The sequence below is a fragment of the Tachypleus tridentatus genome, chromosome 12, assembly GCF_004210375.1.
Source record: "Tachypleus tridentatus isolate NWPU-2018 chromosome 12, ASM421037v1, whole genome shotgun sequence".
NCBI lineage: Eukaryota > Metazoa > Arthropoda > Merostomata > Xiphosura > Limulidae > Tachypleus > Tachypleus tridentatus.
The window spans coordinates 23,931,277-23,944,040 of NC_134836.1; the positions used below are offsets into that span (position 1 = coordinate 23,931,277).

The 12,764-nt window shown below is 32.8% G+C and overlaps 1 protein-coding gene and 1 long non-coding RNA gene across 3 annotated transcripts; both read right to left on the reverse strand.

The window, feature by feature from the left end:
• Positions 1-223: 223 nt before the first annotated feature.
• On the reverse strand, positions 224-4,940 carry LOC143235213 (uncharacterized). 2 transcript variants are annotated; one of them, XM_076473160.1, is made up of 5 exons: positions 4,827-4,940; positions 2,652-2,744; positions 1,905-1,994; positions 1,307-1,626; positions 224-430 (listed from the first exon to the last, which is right to left on the reverse strand). In XM_076473160.1, the coding sequence occupies exons 2-4, from the start codon at positions 2,735-2,737 to the stop codon at positions 1,338-1,340; spliced, it is 465 nt and encodes a 154-aa protein (XP_076329275.1). In that variant the 5' UTR covers positions 2,738-2,744; positions 4,827-4,940; the 3' UTR covers positions 224-430; positions 1,307-1,337. The 2 variants fall into 2 exon arrangements, with proteins under 2 accessions (XP_076329275.1, XP_076329276.1); XM_076473161.1 differs by having other exon boundaries at positions 2,652-2,741; positions 4,827-4,938.
• A 2,580-nt stretch (positions 4,941-7,520) lies between these two features.
• On the reverse strand, positions 7,521-8,505 carry LOC143235215 (uncharacterized). Its single transcript, XR_013018974.1, has 2 exons — positions 8,430-8,505; positions 7,521-7,664 (listed from the first exon to the last, which is right to left on the reverse strand). It is a non-coding gene; the product is annotated as an uncharacterized LOC143235215 (long non-coding RNA).
• Between the last annotated feature and the right edge of the window lie 4,259 nt (positions 8,506-12,764).

Below are 12,764 nucleotides of genomic sequence, written 5' to 3' on the forward strand. Positions count from 1 at the left end.
TAAAATTATGTCTTTGTAAAAGAATGCTGGTAATAATGTTTTTAACTAATTCATGAGCAGCTGATATACACACATTATTAGATTACCCGCTGGCGAATAACTATAGCTGTGTGTCAATACAACTTAAAAATCGTTAGCTTGTAGGTGCCGTATGTCAATATCTAGTTATGAGTCGCCTGTTACGTCCAGTATGTGTCTTTCGATACGACACCTAGTCTTCACAGCATTTCTTGACGAACTTTATTTAACAAGTAAGAAATAATAATTTATCTGAGAGATTACACTCGGAACAGAAGTAGAAATAAAAAAAGCTTTACGAAATGAAAAAAAATACACTTTCAAGCTGAAAAGTTCAAAGGCTACAAGGTGTAGAAATACATTAGAAACAAATAGTTCCTTGTTCGGTGCTGATCAGAAAGTCGACATCGTCCTAAAACCATGTGAAATATAAAAACAATAAGTAATGACATCAGAAAATAATAAAATAAATATAAAACTAGTCGTTTATAACGGCGAACTAAAAAACATTCCTGAAAGTAGGCGTTCTTAGTAATGTATTTGTTATTTATAACAAGTAACAGGAAAAACGTTCTGAAACAAATATAACTTCATTACACTATTATAGTTAGACTCTCTACGATATGATACGATTTATTTAGTTTTGTTTTCGTTCTTGAGCACAAAGCTCCGTAATTAGCGGGTATCAAAATCCGATTTTGAGTGTTATAGGCCCCCCAAACGTACCGCTGTGTTACCTCAGAGTTATATGTAATATGACGTTTGATGAAGAAGCTTTGTACAGCTATGATTGCTTTCTCATAATTGTTAATAATATAAAATCATCAAACATATATTATAAAAATAGTATAAATCAATAATCATTCAGTCGGTACAAGAAAACTACAATAAATTTAACTTTTATCATATAATACTGATCAATAAATTATCTCTACTGTCCTCATGAAGAAGTTAACCCTAAAAGTATAAAAATCAACATTTAATGCTTTAGTTTATGACTCTGAAATAACAGTCATTTTGTTGTAGCGTTTCATATTGGTGGAGACTACTAATTCATATTGTTGGATAATTTTATGTTCCCTTCCATTACGAGGACCAATAAAAATGTCCAAGAAATTTAGTATTCAACTAGTTTTAAAAATATGTTTAAAATCCGCTAGGGTCCAACGACGCCACAGGCAATTTTATAGTCAGCAGGTTATGAACCTTAATTCTCAAGCTTCCAGTAGTTACGACATACATATTTCTAAAAAAATTTATCCAGATAGTTTCTCACGTGGATACTAACTTGTCACGAGCTCCTTCCAGGTAAGCTTCGTTTACTTCCTGCCGGGTCCAAAGCCATCCTTCCAAATATCCTGGTCGTCCAGTCCACCCAGTACATCCTTCAGGATACAGTCGTTGCCGGGAGTGCCGAGTTTGCATGAACGTCTTTGTGTATTATGTGTCTTAAACGAAACATCAGCAGGAACACTAAAGTGTCGAGGTGTCTGTTGTCTCCCAGGTCTCATACCGTTCTCCCAGTGGTCCTGCTCCCGGCTGATGTCTTTTAGATCTATGACATCGCAGTTCATCCCAGGCAAATTGAAGAGACCACAGGAATGCTTTCTGTATCCCGTGCAACAAAACAACACTTAATACACAGTATTGCTATCTGTGGTCCGTGTACCAAACCTAACTTAATACACAATAACGTAATATGTGCTCTGTATAAAAGACACAAGTTAACTGAAAGTTAAAAGTGTTAACATAAGGTCTCTAGTTAAATCAAGGTTGAAGCATTGTTAATGCTGTCATTATTTAATTAAACTTAACAAGCTCTTTGATAATTATAAGTTTTTATTTTAATCTATAAGAGAATTCGCTGTATTTCCTTCGGAACTTACCGAAGGGACTCCAAACTGTGGTCCACGTCTTGAACCAAGGATTTGATGTACTGAAGCTTCCTCTTTTTGGTCAGTAGATCTTTCAAAAGACTGAGTTAAGAAACGTAAAAGATACAATAATATTGTAAAAGTGGAAACGAAGAACACCTAAAACAAACTGTTGCCCCATCTTGATTTCAACTTGTTGAGTTGTGTCAATGTTAATGTTTTAAAACAACAAAAACGTTAATACAAATAATATTTCAAGTCCAAGTTAATATTTCAATATTAGACAATTTTAACAATTTGTAAGACGTATTTAAACAGAAGTTGTGGCATTTCTTTATTGAAAACCTTGGACACATCTACACGAGTTAACAAACACGTTTCAGTTCTTGAAAGGATAGGTGTTCATTTGGATATCAAGTAATTTTTATTTCTATCCAGTGGAAATAAAAGATGGACAAAAATATGGAAAAAAAACAGCATAAAACTGAGCACAAATTGATGAAACAGATCCAATAGAAATAAGCAACAGTGAGTGAAGAGTATTTTAAGTCAACTAGACCTTTACAAATGTAAAACTAACAGCTAATTAACTACTATATGAAAACTGAAACTAAGCACACATGTGTTTAGTTATTTGTTTTAATACAAATTTAAGGAAAATAGCGTATTTAGCGGTAGCAATTTGTTTGTTTTAAGTACCATTAAAACGGTTCTTGTTTCTAAAGTACCGTGACATACGGTGCAAAGCTTGGTACTTACTCAGTGTTGACTTCCTGTGCCGAGGTAACCAACAGAAAACAAATTCCAGCTACGAGGAGAGTCAAGGCTTTACAATATTTGTCCATTGTTCTTCTTAAAGACAGAAAAAAACTATAAGTACAGAACTAACCAAGAAATGTTTTTTTTTGTTAACTCATATCAAGATAGTTTATGGGTATTGTGGCTTAATAAAGTATTATCGTTTTAAATAGATTTTAAAACAGTAGAAATTCGAAACAGATAAATGTATATAAACGTAGCTAATGTGATAGTCATATGAGTGTGCGTATATATTATATATATATGTGTGTGTGTGATTACCAAACACAATATACAATGAACGAATATAAAATCCTGAAACAAATTATTACGTTAGCATTGTATAAATTATGAATATAGTTACATAAAATGGACAGTTTACCCTGACAGCAACACATGTATTACAGAAGTACGTCTTTGTAAAGTTTCCAACTTATTCGTCCCAATTAGAAATTGATGACCAGAATTGGTGCAGGTATTTCATTTATCTACTACGTTACTGTAGCTCCTTTACGAATCATTAATGGATTTCGCTTTCAATATCGATGTTTAATACAAATATGATATACACTGGATATATATTCTTGAAAACCGTTTTCTATTAACTTGCTTCGTTCCAACAGGTCATTTATTAACTTGCTTTCTTCTAAAATATCACCTATTAACTGGGGGGATAGAGAAAGAAATGAAACTGCATATTTCAAATATTAAAACATATAAAGAAAAGCCATAGACATTTAACAAAATTTTGAAACGATGAAAAATGTAAATAAAGACACACTGTAGTGTGTTGTGCAGTTAAAACAACCTGCAAGACACTCTGCAATTTTAACAAGTTTAGCGATTTTCCAGTTTTTGTAGCTCGGACTGTGGCAATATAAATTATCACATATTTCTAGTTGATGTGTTCTGATGGACTCTTACTTTCCTTATCAAATTTCAAGACGATCCATTAAAAATACACAAAAATAAAATATTAAATTTTGATTGGAATTCTTCCTTTTTTTTCTTCGCACCAAAATCATGGATATTTTATGTGATAGAAAGACCTACTGCACTTTTATGGATTTTTCTCAAGTTTCTTACACTGATTGACTTTTAGAATATACATTAAGATGTCAAGTTTGGTTTAAATATAGACTACATTTGCAAAATTATTCAACAAAAATCGCTTCAATTTAACATTTTTGCGCATATCTACGTCACGTGAGCTATCGGTCTAAACTTTTTTTCTGCAGTTTCATATAAGAGTAAAAGTGGACTTGTTTTAGTTTTGTCATTCGGATTAAAGACGACTCACTAAGAGCAAAAAACTATAAGGTGAAAGGACGTTCAAATACATAAGTATTGGTTAGGCCAAGCTAACTAGAATAGCAGTTTCTAATTCAAGTTTTCTAAAGAATCATACCAGGGACGATTATTCTTCATTGCCAAATTTCAAGCACAGACTTAACAATTTTATAAAATTCTGCTAATTAAATAGCGTTTAGTATCATGTAAAATTAGCTTAAGCAATTGGTGTAAATAATGATGCTTCATATGGCTGTAGCGAGTGCATGCGGGTGATGACAAGAAACCGTCAGTCTAGATTCTTTGACGTTACTATAAAAGAGGTTATCAACACTGTTTGAAAATCAAAATTGGTAGATACACCCATAGCTTTGATTAGAATTTTATAGCAAATAGTCATTGATTACGTAGCCAGGCATAGCTTTCTTTTTGTTCAGCTTAGGGCATAACCGTGGCTAAAATAGAACTATGCAGCCTAGTTAACGAACGAATGAATATTTGCTATAAAGCTACTTTAAGTTGCACGTTCATTTCTTTTATAACCGCATTTTCTTTCACATCTAAGGTGGTTTTGATTAGATTACTATTACAAGGGGAGGAAAGACAAACGTTAATAAAAGATAACAGTTTTATCAAAATAAAACCCAGGGAAAAATGATTTAAATATTCTTAGGAAATATTAAGAAAACTTAATCCGGATAAATGAGATTTAAAAATGATAGGAACTCAACATTTTTTCTGTTAATTTTAACGTTTAAAAATGTATACCGCCTTTAACTTTTGCTGTTAAATCCTTAAATAACACTACTAGACAAAGTATCTAAAATGGTCAAGACCCTGACTTACCAAACACTTTCAGCTGTTGAAGAGACGACTTACGCTTTACTGGTAATGTTGACGCTCCTGGTGTTGTTTTTATACCTATTACCAACTCCAGACTCCAGATTAGTTTACCAAACTCTTGAAGATGAAAAACAAACAAACAAATGATTTAACGTGTGGTGAAGTCATATTCAATTGGCTAGAAGTTTGTCTTAGTGGAAGAAAGAGAAAGCTGATCCCTTCATTGGTTGTTTCTAACCGCTTCGGAACCAGTTAGCAAACGTTAATAGATAGAGATAAGATATGGAATACGATTAATTTCATTATTCCTTTAATAGAATGATCAGTTTAGAAGAACAGAGGCATCTATACGATGAGTCATCTGTGCTTTAGCCATCATGGGTATAGAAACTTGATTTTTATTGTCTTAAGCTTATTAAATTACCGCTGAACTGCTGAAGAGAATTTACAATTTAACAAATAAGGTAGAAATTATGAAAACTTTATTCAATATCTTATATACACTCTTTTCAATCTTTCTTTCTGAAATATATTTTTGATTTGTTTAATTCTGTAAGTAAATTTTGTATTTATATTTGGAATTTATTCTACTTTAAAATGACTGAAGGTTTAATTTACAAAAAAGTATTACTCACTCGCTTACATATAATATTTAGTAAACATATTTATCCTAAGAATAAACATCTCGATATTTATGTATTTTGTCACACGAAACAAAAAAGCGTTTTCATTACATGTGCTTTTGCTGCTTTTTTAGAGAAATATTCAGTTTTTAGAAGGTAGGTATATTTGTGTTAAGCCTAAAATACAAAGCTCGTTACGAAAAGAACATACGTTTTAACTATAGATACATCTCACAATTGAAAAAACATTAAGAATATATTAACTTACTAATTCCTAGATTTAAAAAGGCGTGTTTTTCTTTCTTTCTGACGAACTAAAGGTCACATAATACAGTTTTTGAAATTATTTTTTCCTGAGGTTTGTTAAACACTGTGGGTTAGTATCAAGAATGGTTACTGAATCAATAGTAAGCGTGATTAAAGATAGGTACTAAGTATTATATCTGCGTCATTACTAAGTGATATTACTCTATCAGTGCTAACTGCTGTTATTCTGTCTGTACTGAACGTGGCCAGCGAGCTACTGATCACAACAAATGTTGTTTTATAACACAAAAAGAGTCATGTTATTTACTTTAGAAACTTATTCGTCAAATAAACAGGCATAACTGAACAAGACTTTCATAAAATCCTCATGATACAAGATTGGTAACAACCTGGACAGAAAACAATGTTGTCCCTTAGTTAGTAACCATATGAACATGAAACATTACGTTGTTCTTTAGTTTGTAACCAACTGACCATGAAAGAGTTTGTTGTCCTTTCGTTGGTAACTAACTGAACAAGAAACGTTATGTTGTGCTTTACCATGTTAGAAATTCAAATTACCATTATCACTTTGTCATATGTCTGTATATAACAGAAAAACTAAAATAAAGTGATTTCTTCCATAGTTCCTTTTGGAAGATACTTTCCTGATTGGTTAATTAATACTAGCTGAATGCACCCCTTAAGAAAGCAAAGCGTGAAAATGAAACAATTTGCTGTCTCTTAGTTGGTAACAAATTGGTCATGAAATATTATATTTTCCCTCAGTTAGTAACCAATTGGACATGAAACATTATGTTGTCTTTTAACTGTTAATCATTTGGAAATAAAACAGTTTGTTGTTCCTCAGATGGTAACCAAATGAACATGAAATAGTTTGTTGTCTCTTAGTTGGTAATCAACAAGTGATGAAACACTTTGTTGTTTCTTATTTGGTAATCAACTGAACATGAATCATTAGGTTGTCTTTTAGTAACCATCTGGACATGAAACAGTTTGTTGTCCCTTAGTTGGTAACCAACTGAGCACGAAATAGTTTGTTGTCCCTTAGTTGGTAACAGACTGGACAAAAAACAATTTATTGTCTTTGGTAACCATTTGGACATGAAACAGTTTGTTGTCCTCTAATTGGTGACTAACTAAATATGAAACAGTTTGTTGTCCTCTAATTGGTGACCAACTAAATATGAAACAGTTTGTTGTTCCTTAGTTGATAACAGACTGGACAAAAAACAATTTGTTGTCCCTTAGTTGGTAACCATTTGGACATGAAACAGTTTGTTGTTCTCTAATTGGTGACCAACTGAATATGAAACAGTTTATGTTCCTTGCTCGACTTTAAAACCTAACAAAGGTTTCATGTTTTGCTTTAATAACAATTTTTTTCTTTATTTTTTAGGATTTTGTTGACCTCAAGTCCTTTGACATCTACAAATATGTTTTAAGCGTTTGAACCAAATGTCTGACTGTGTAAACAAATCACCAGACAGAAGATACAACGATAATACTATTATCTTTTCTTGAAAGCTTATAATATGTTTGTTTAATTAATAATTATCTTCTTATCAAGACTTTCTACAGGCGCAGAAAACAAACAGTAATCTTATACCTTGTTACTATCATTATCTTTTCATAAACGACAGACAAAGGAAAATATAAGCATCAACGCACATGTTATTTGTGTGTCTTTCCACTCACCGTCTAAGGATCTAGTACCGGTTATTACTCTTTTTTTCATAGTTAAGCTTTTTTACTTACAGCTAACTAATTGAAACGTATTTTTAGAAAAGTTCATTTCCAAGTACTCACGTGGTAAACACAGAACGATATCTCTGGAGATACGACAAGCGCAGTGCTCTTCAAAAGATATTATGAGACCATATACAGTGTCGAAACGTTACACAGATGAAGAATATTCAAGGAAATAGGAGCAAAATGGGTATTTTCTCTCCTACGTGAAAATAAACACTAGTGGAATAATTTATTAACAATCCACTCTTTATTTTACAGGTAGAGAGAAAATTAGTAGTATAATGTGTTAGTGATATATACTTTATATTCCAAGTGAAAAGGAACACTATGGAATGGCTTAATCACATACTTTTTATGTCTTACGTAAAAAAAATATTCCTCATTTTTGTCATTTACGTCTCGTATTTTTCTTTTATCATATCTTCATCATCCATAAGATTTCATTTTTATCATACTACGTGTATGTTGCCAGAAAAATCTCAAAAGTTTAATATCCATTTGACTTTACAAGGCTTAAAAAATTCTTTTTGAATGCAAGTCAACAATGGTTATTCAAATTATGTCATGGCGATCTTTCAGAAACGATTTGAAGACTGAGGAAGATGTTGAAATTTCTGAAACTGATCGAGTGGTTACGAACTGAGAATACTTGAGGTTTAACTTTTAATACTACGAAATATTGAGAAAAGTAAATAACAAATGAGAAGATTTGTCGTTCCTTTAGACCGTAACACGTTGTTATAAACAGTCTACATATAAACTACGATATAAAACTAAAAAAAAAAAATGCTGACAACACTTAAAATAAGAAATAGGACAAATAATTACAAAATATTGTTACAGATTAGAACACGTTTAGCTGTAATAAACAATTAAAAATCATCTTAATTGCTCAACAAAGACGTTTTATAGACATTTTTTAGTATTGATGTTAATCCTACTCTATAATACAGATTACACGTACACATTACCAGTTTAGGTGACCCATAGAACAACAACTGTAAAGCTCGTTCATTTTTGGAGCAAGAGGCGTCAACTTGGTTGTTCGTGATAATATAAATTTACCTGTTGTTATTATCAGATCTTAGATAAGTTACGCCTATAGCTGTCGCCGATCTAACAAATGAGTAACAATTTGCTGTACAAATTAAATATCATTGGATAGGGCACGGCCTAATGTTTAGATTTAGGTCGAATAGTCCAGAATTCCAGACGGATCACTTCCGCACATTCAGCTGTGGGCATATTACGAAAATGACCGTTAATCATGTTGAAGGCCCAGCATGGCCAGGTGGAATAAGGCGTTCGACTCGTAATTTGAGGGTCGCAGGTTCGAATACCCGTCGCACCAAACATGCTCGCCATTTCAGGCGTGGGGGCGTTATAATGTAGCTATCAGTTCCACTATTTGTTGGTAAAAGAGTAGCCCAAGAGTTAGCGATGGGTGGTGATGACTAGCTGCCTTTCCTCTAGTCTTACACTGCTAAATTAGGGACGGTTGCCGCAGACAGCCCTCGAGTAGCTTTGCGCGAAATTCAAAAACAAACAAATAAAATTATAGACACCATCGTTTGTCTCTATTTATCTGTGGTTCTAGTTGTTCGATGGGAAGATTTTTTTTATTTTGTACATGATTAGTTAAAAATACTCAGAAACTTCACGTCGATATGATGGCAGACGTTACATGAATATAAGCTGTTCAACAACATTGGAGACAAGACATCTTTGGATTGTAAACACGTCTTTGTAAGACAGCTGTCTTATATTACATTGTAGAGTAATGCACTGAGATTTTGAAAGTTGACTTTTCAGGGTTGAATCTGGACGTTTTATAACGTTAATTGGCAGTTCAGATTTCCTGTTTATAGTTTTTTCTTCTTGAAGATAGCTTCGTCAATTAGAAGTGTAAAGAAATAAACTTTTTGTATTAATTTTGGAAAATTGGGTTTTGTCCTTCTTGTTTATTTGTTTTTCCATGTTGTAAGCGCTGTGCTGAGTCCTTCTTGTTTATTTGTTTTTCCATGTTGTAAGCGCTGTGCTGATTTGTGGGCTTCATAATCTTTGAAAATTAGTGCGATGTAAATAGGTGGGCATTCGTTGGTCAGAGGAAGAAATATTAGTTTGGGACGTGTATTGTTGTATTGTGGTATTAGTTTGGGACGTGTATTGTTGTATTGTGGTATTAGTTTGGGACGTGTATTGTTGTATTGTGGTATTAGTTTGGGACGTGTATTGTTGTATTGTGGTATTAGTTTGGGACGTGTATTGTTGTATTGTGGTATTAGTTTGGGACGTGTATTGTTGTATTGTGGTATTAGTTTGGGACGTGTATTGTTGTATTGTGGTATTAGTTTGGGACGTGTATTGTTGTATTGTGGTATTAGGTTGGGACGTGTATTGTTGTATTGTGGTATTAGTTTGGGACGTGTATTGTTGTATTGTGGTTTGTTTCACTAAATTTGCAATCGATTCTGTTTAATTCCCTAACAATTGCACCTTTTTTGGAATGATGATAAGACAGGTTTTCTTGTGGGTTTGTGAAACAGGATACATTGTATATTATTGTCACTGTCGATCCTTAAGAAAACGTCAAGAAAACCCATCCTTCTCTTGTCATTTGAATGATTTAGGGTGAATTGTACGTTGGAGTCTATGAAATTTAGAAAGTCTAAACACTGGATTAAAGAAGGAAAATCATGGTGCCATTATCCAAACACGTCATCGATGTATTTAAACCAGAGATCAGGTTCAGGTTGGTATTTGACGTTACCTTTTAGAAATACGTGCATAAATATTACGGTATAAATAACTATATCTACATGTCAGAGATGTCTCAATGGGTAATATAGTTTGTTGTCAAAACGAAAATATTCATTGTGAAGAACAAAATACAAGATTTCGTTGACAGTGTGTGTTACCAGTCCGTACACCTCCAAATTGTTTATGTGATTCGACATGAATTCACACACACTGCACTGATGCCATCTTCTGTTTGTATAGATAGATAGGGAACCACAACATTCAGTGTAATGACTATTTCTGTTGATCACTAAGTGACGTACGTCTTTTATTTGCGATATCAGGTCTTGCATATTGTTTACGTGTGCTATGTATAGTAATGTCATTTAGTAATTGTATGCATAAGCCAATACAGATTTTCATTGGTACTGCCATAAGCTGATATTATGAGTTTTAGCGACACATCTGGTTTACGTTCTTTTGGAAAACTGTATAATTCTGGAATGCAGCTATTAGAAGATTCAAACCCATCCAGTGTTTTCTTACAAAGGTTACTTGTTTGGTAAATTCATAAATAATCTAGTTAGCTTTTGTCTCATTGTTTTAGTGTAATCACTAATATAGTTTTTCTTGGTGATGTTACTGTAAATAATTTTTAATTTATTCTCTTCTTTAAAGTGATCAAATATTTTCTGTTTGTAAATATTTCTACTAAAAACTACAAAACCTTAACATTTGTTCGATTTTTTATGGTAATTAAATTACTTTTAAAGCTTTTTAAGGACTAGTTGTTCTTAGGTATTTAAGTTAGGCTTGGCTTGATGATTCCTATGTGTTTGTAGAACGTTCCTGCTCTTTTCCCACATATCATAGGTTTGTTTCTCCACTATCTTTGCTATCATGAGGAGGATGTCATTTGATGGTACTAAAAATGTGTTTAGTGAGACACGTGGATGTTACATAACTTGTTACATCTGTAGTTGAACAAGTTTCAGAAATGGAATTAGTGTCTGTAAAAGAAATGTTACCACTTTCAGTATTGGTTGTAGTAAAACCTGAGTCAATGTTATCAATTTCAATGATGGTTGTAATAGAAGTAGAAACAGCGTTATCAGTGCCAAGGTTGGTTGTGCTGAAGGTCGACTCAGTTTTATCAGTTTCGATGTTCGTTGTAGTAAAGGTTATAACCATTCTTGTTGTATGATAAAAGACACCACTGTTCACAGTTATAACCATGTTTAAAGACTACGATAAAGGACACCACTGTTCACAGTTATAACCACGTTTAGTGCTACGATAAAGAATACTACTGTTCACAGTTATAACCATGTTTAGTGCTACGATAAAGGACACTACTGTTCACAGTTATAATCATTTTTATGTTTTTCAGTTTTGGAAGAAGAAACGCACAAAAGAAACCAAGTAACTAAGCTTTTGAATAAAGACATTTATATCAGGAACCAAGCTCTTGAATAAAGAAAGACATACAAGGATGAAGGTCTTGAACAAGGAAACATATACAAGGATGAAGGTCTTGAATAAGGAAACATATACAAGGATGAAGGTCTTGAATAAGGAAACATATACAAGGAATAAAGATCTTGAGTAAGTTAACTTGGATAAGAAAGCCAGGTTTGAATAAGAAAAAATATCCAAAGAATCAAAGTCTCGAATAAGGAAACATATATTAGGAACAAATACCTTGAATAAGGAAACATGTATATAAGGAATCAAAGTATCAAGTAGTGAAACATATATCCAAGGAAGCAAAGTCTTGAATTGATTTTGACGGTTTCCTAAAATTCCCGTTCATTACTAACCACATTGATAATAGAATGTTTGTTTTACAGCAAAGCCAGTGTGCTATCTGCTGTATCCAATGCTGGAATTGAATCCCGAATTTTAGTAAGTTCTTAGACTTACCGCTGTCCTACCAGGGGGATAATTTCGCAGGAAAACATAATGTTAAAGAAATAAACAGTGTGATCGTTTCTCACCAGATGGTTAAACTTCATAAGGTTTGTTAAACGTTCATTCTTGACCATGATTTTGACCTATAATCTATTGCCATCAAAACATAGGCATTTAGTTGAAAGTCAGTACTTGGAGAACCATTGTTGAAGTTCGTCAAGCAGTGACTGGGAAAAATACATCAAAACAAGAAGACCTGAAAAAGAATGTCAAGACATTAGGATTTTATTATAACCCATCGCATAGTTTCGAGAACCAATAACAACAATTACTTGATATTCTGCCTACTGGTACAGGCACATCATTTATTAAAAAAATAAAGTTTGTTTTAAATATGTTCTCCGTGATGACGAGAAAATCCACTTGTTCGCTTCTCTACATAGTGCTTTCTCTAACCATATCAGCCGTTTTTAAATACATAAATAAATATGTTCTATTCTGTACCAATAAGGCAGTGTTATTGTAAATATTCGAAATGATTATCAGTATGTGCTAATATCTTCAGCGTGGTATTATTAATGGTGACGTCGGTATGGTATTAATAACCACGAATTCGGGTGGCACTGATAATCATGACGTCAGCATGGTA

Excerpts from the sequence above, each read along its gene's own strand:
- LOC143235213 (XM_076473160.1), bottom strand. The coding sequence starts at position 2,737 with ATGGACAAATATTGTAAAGCCTTGACTCTCCTCGTAGCTGGAATTTGT. Across the intron at positions 1,995-2,651 it reads GCACAGGAAGTCAACACTGA|TCTTTTGAAAGATCTACTGA; the intron begins GTAAGTACCAAG and ends TTCTTAACTCAG. Across the intron at positions 1,627-1,904 it reads CACAGTTTGGAGTCCCTTCG|AAAGCATTCCTGTGGTCTCT; the intron begins GTAAGTTCCGAA and ends CACGGGATACAG.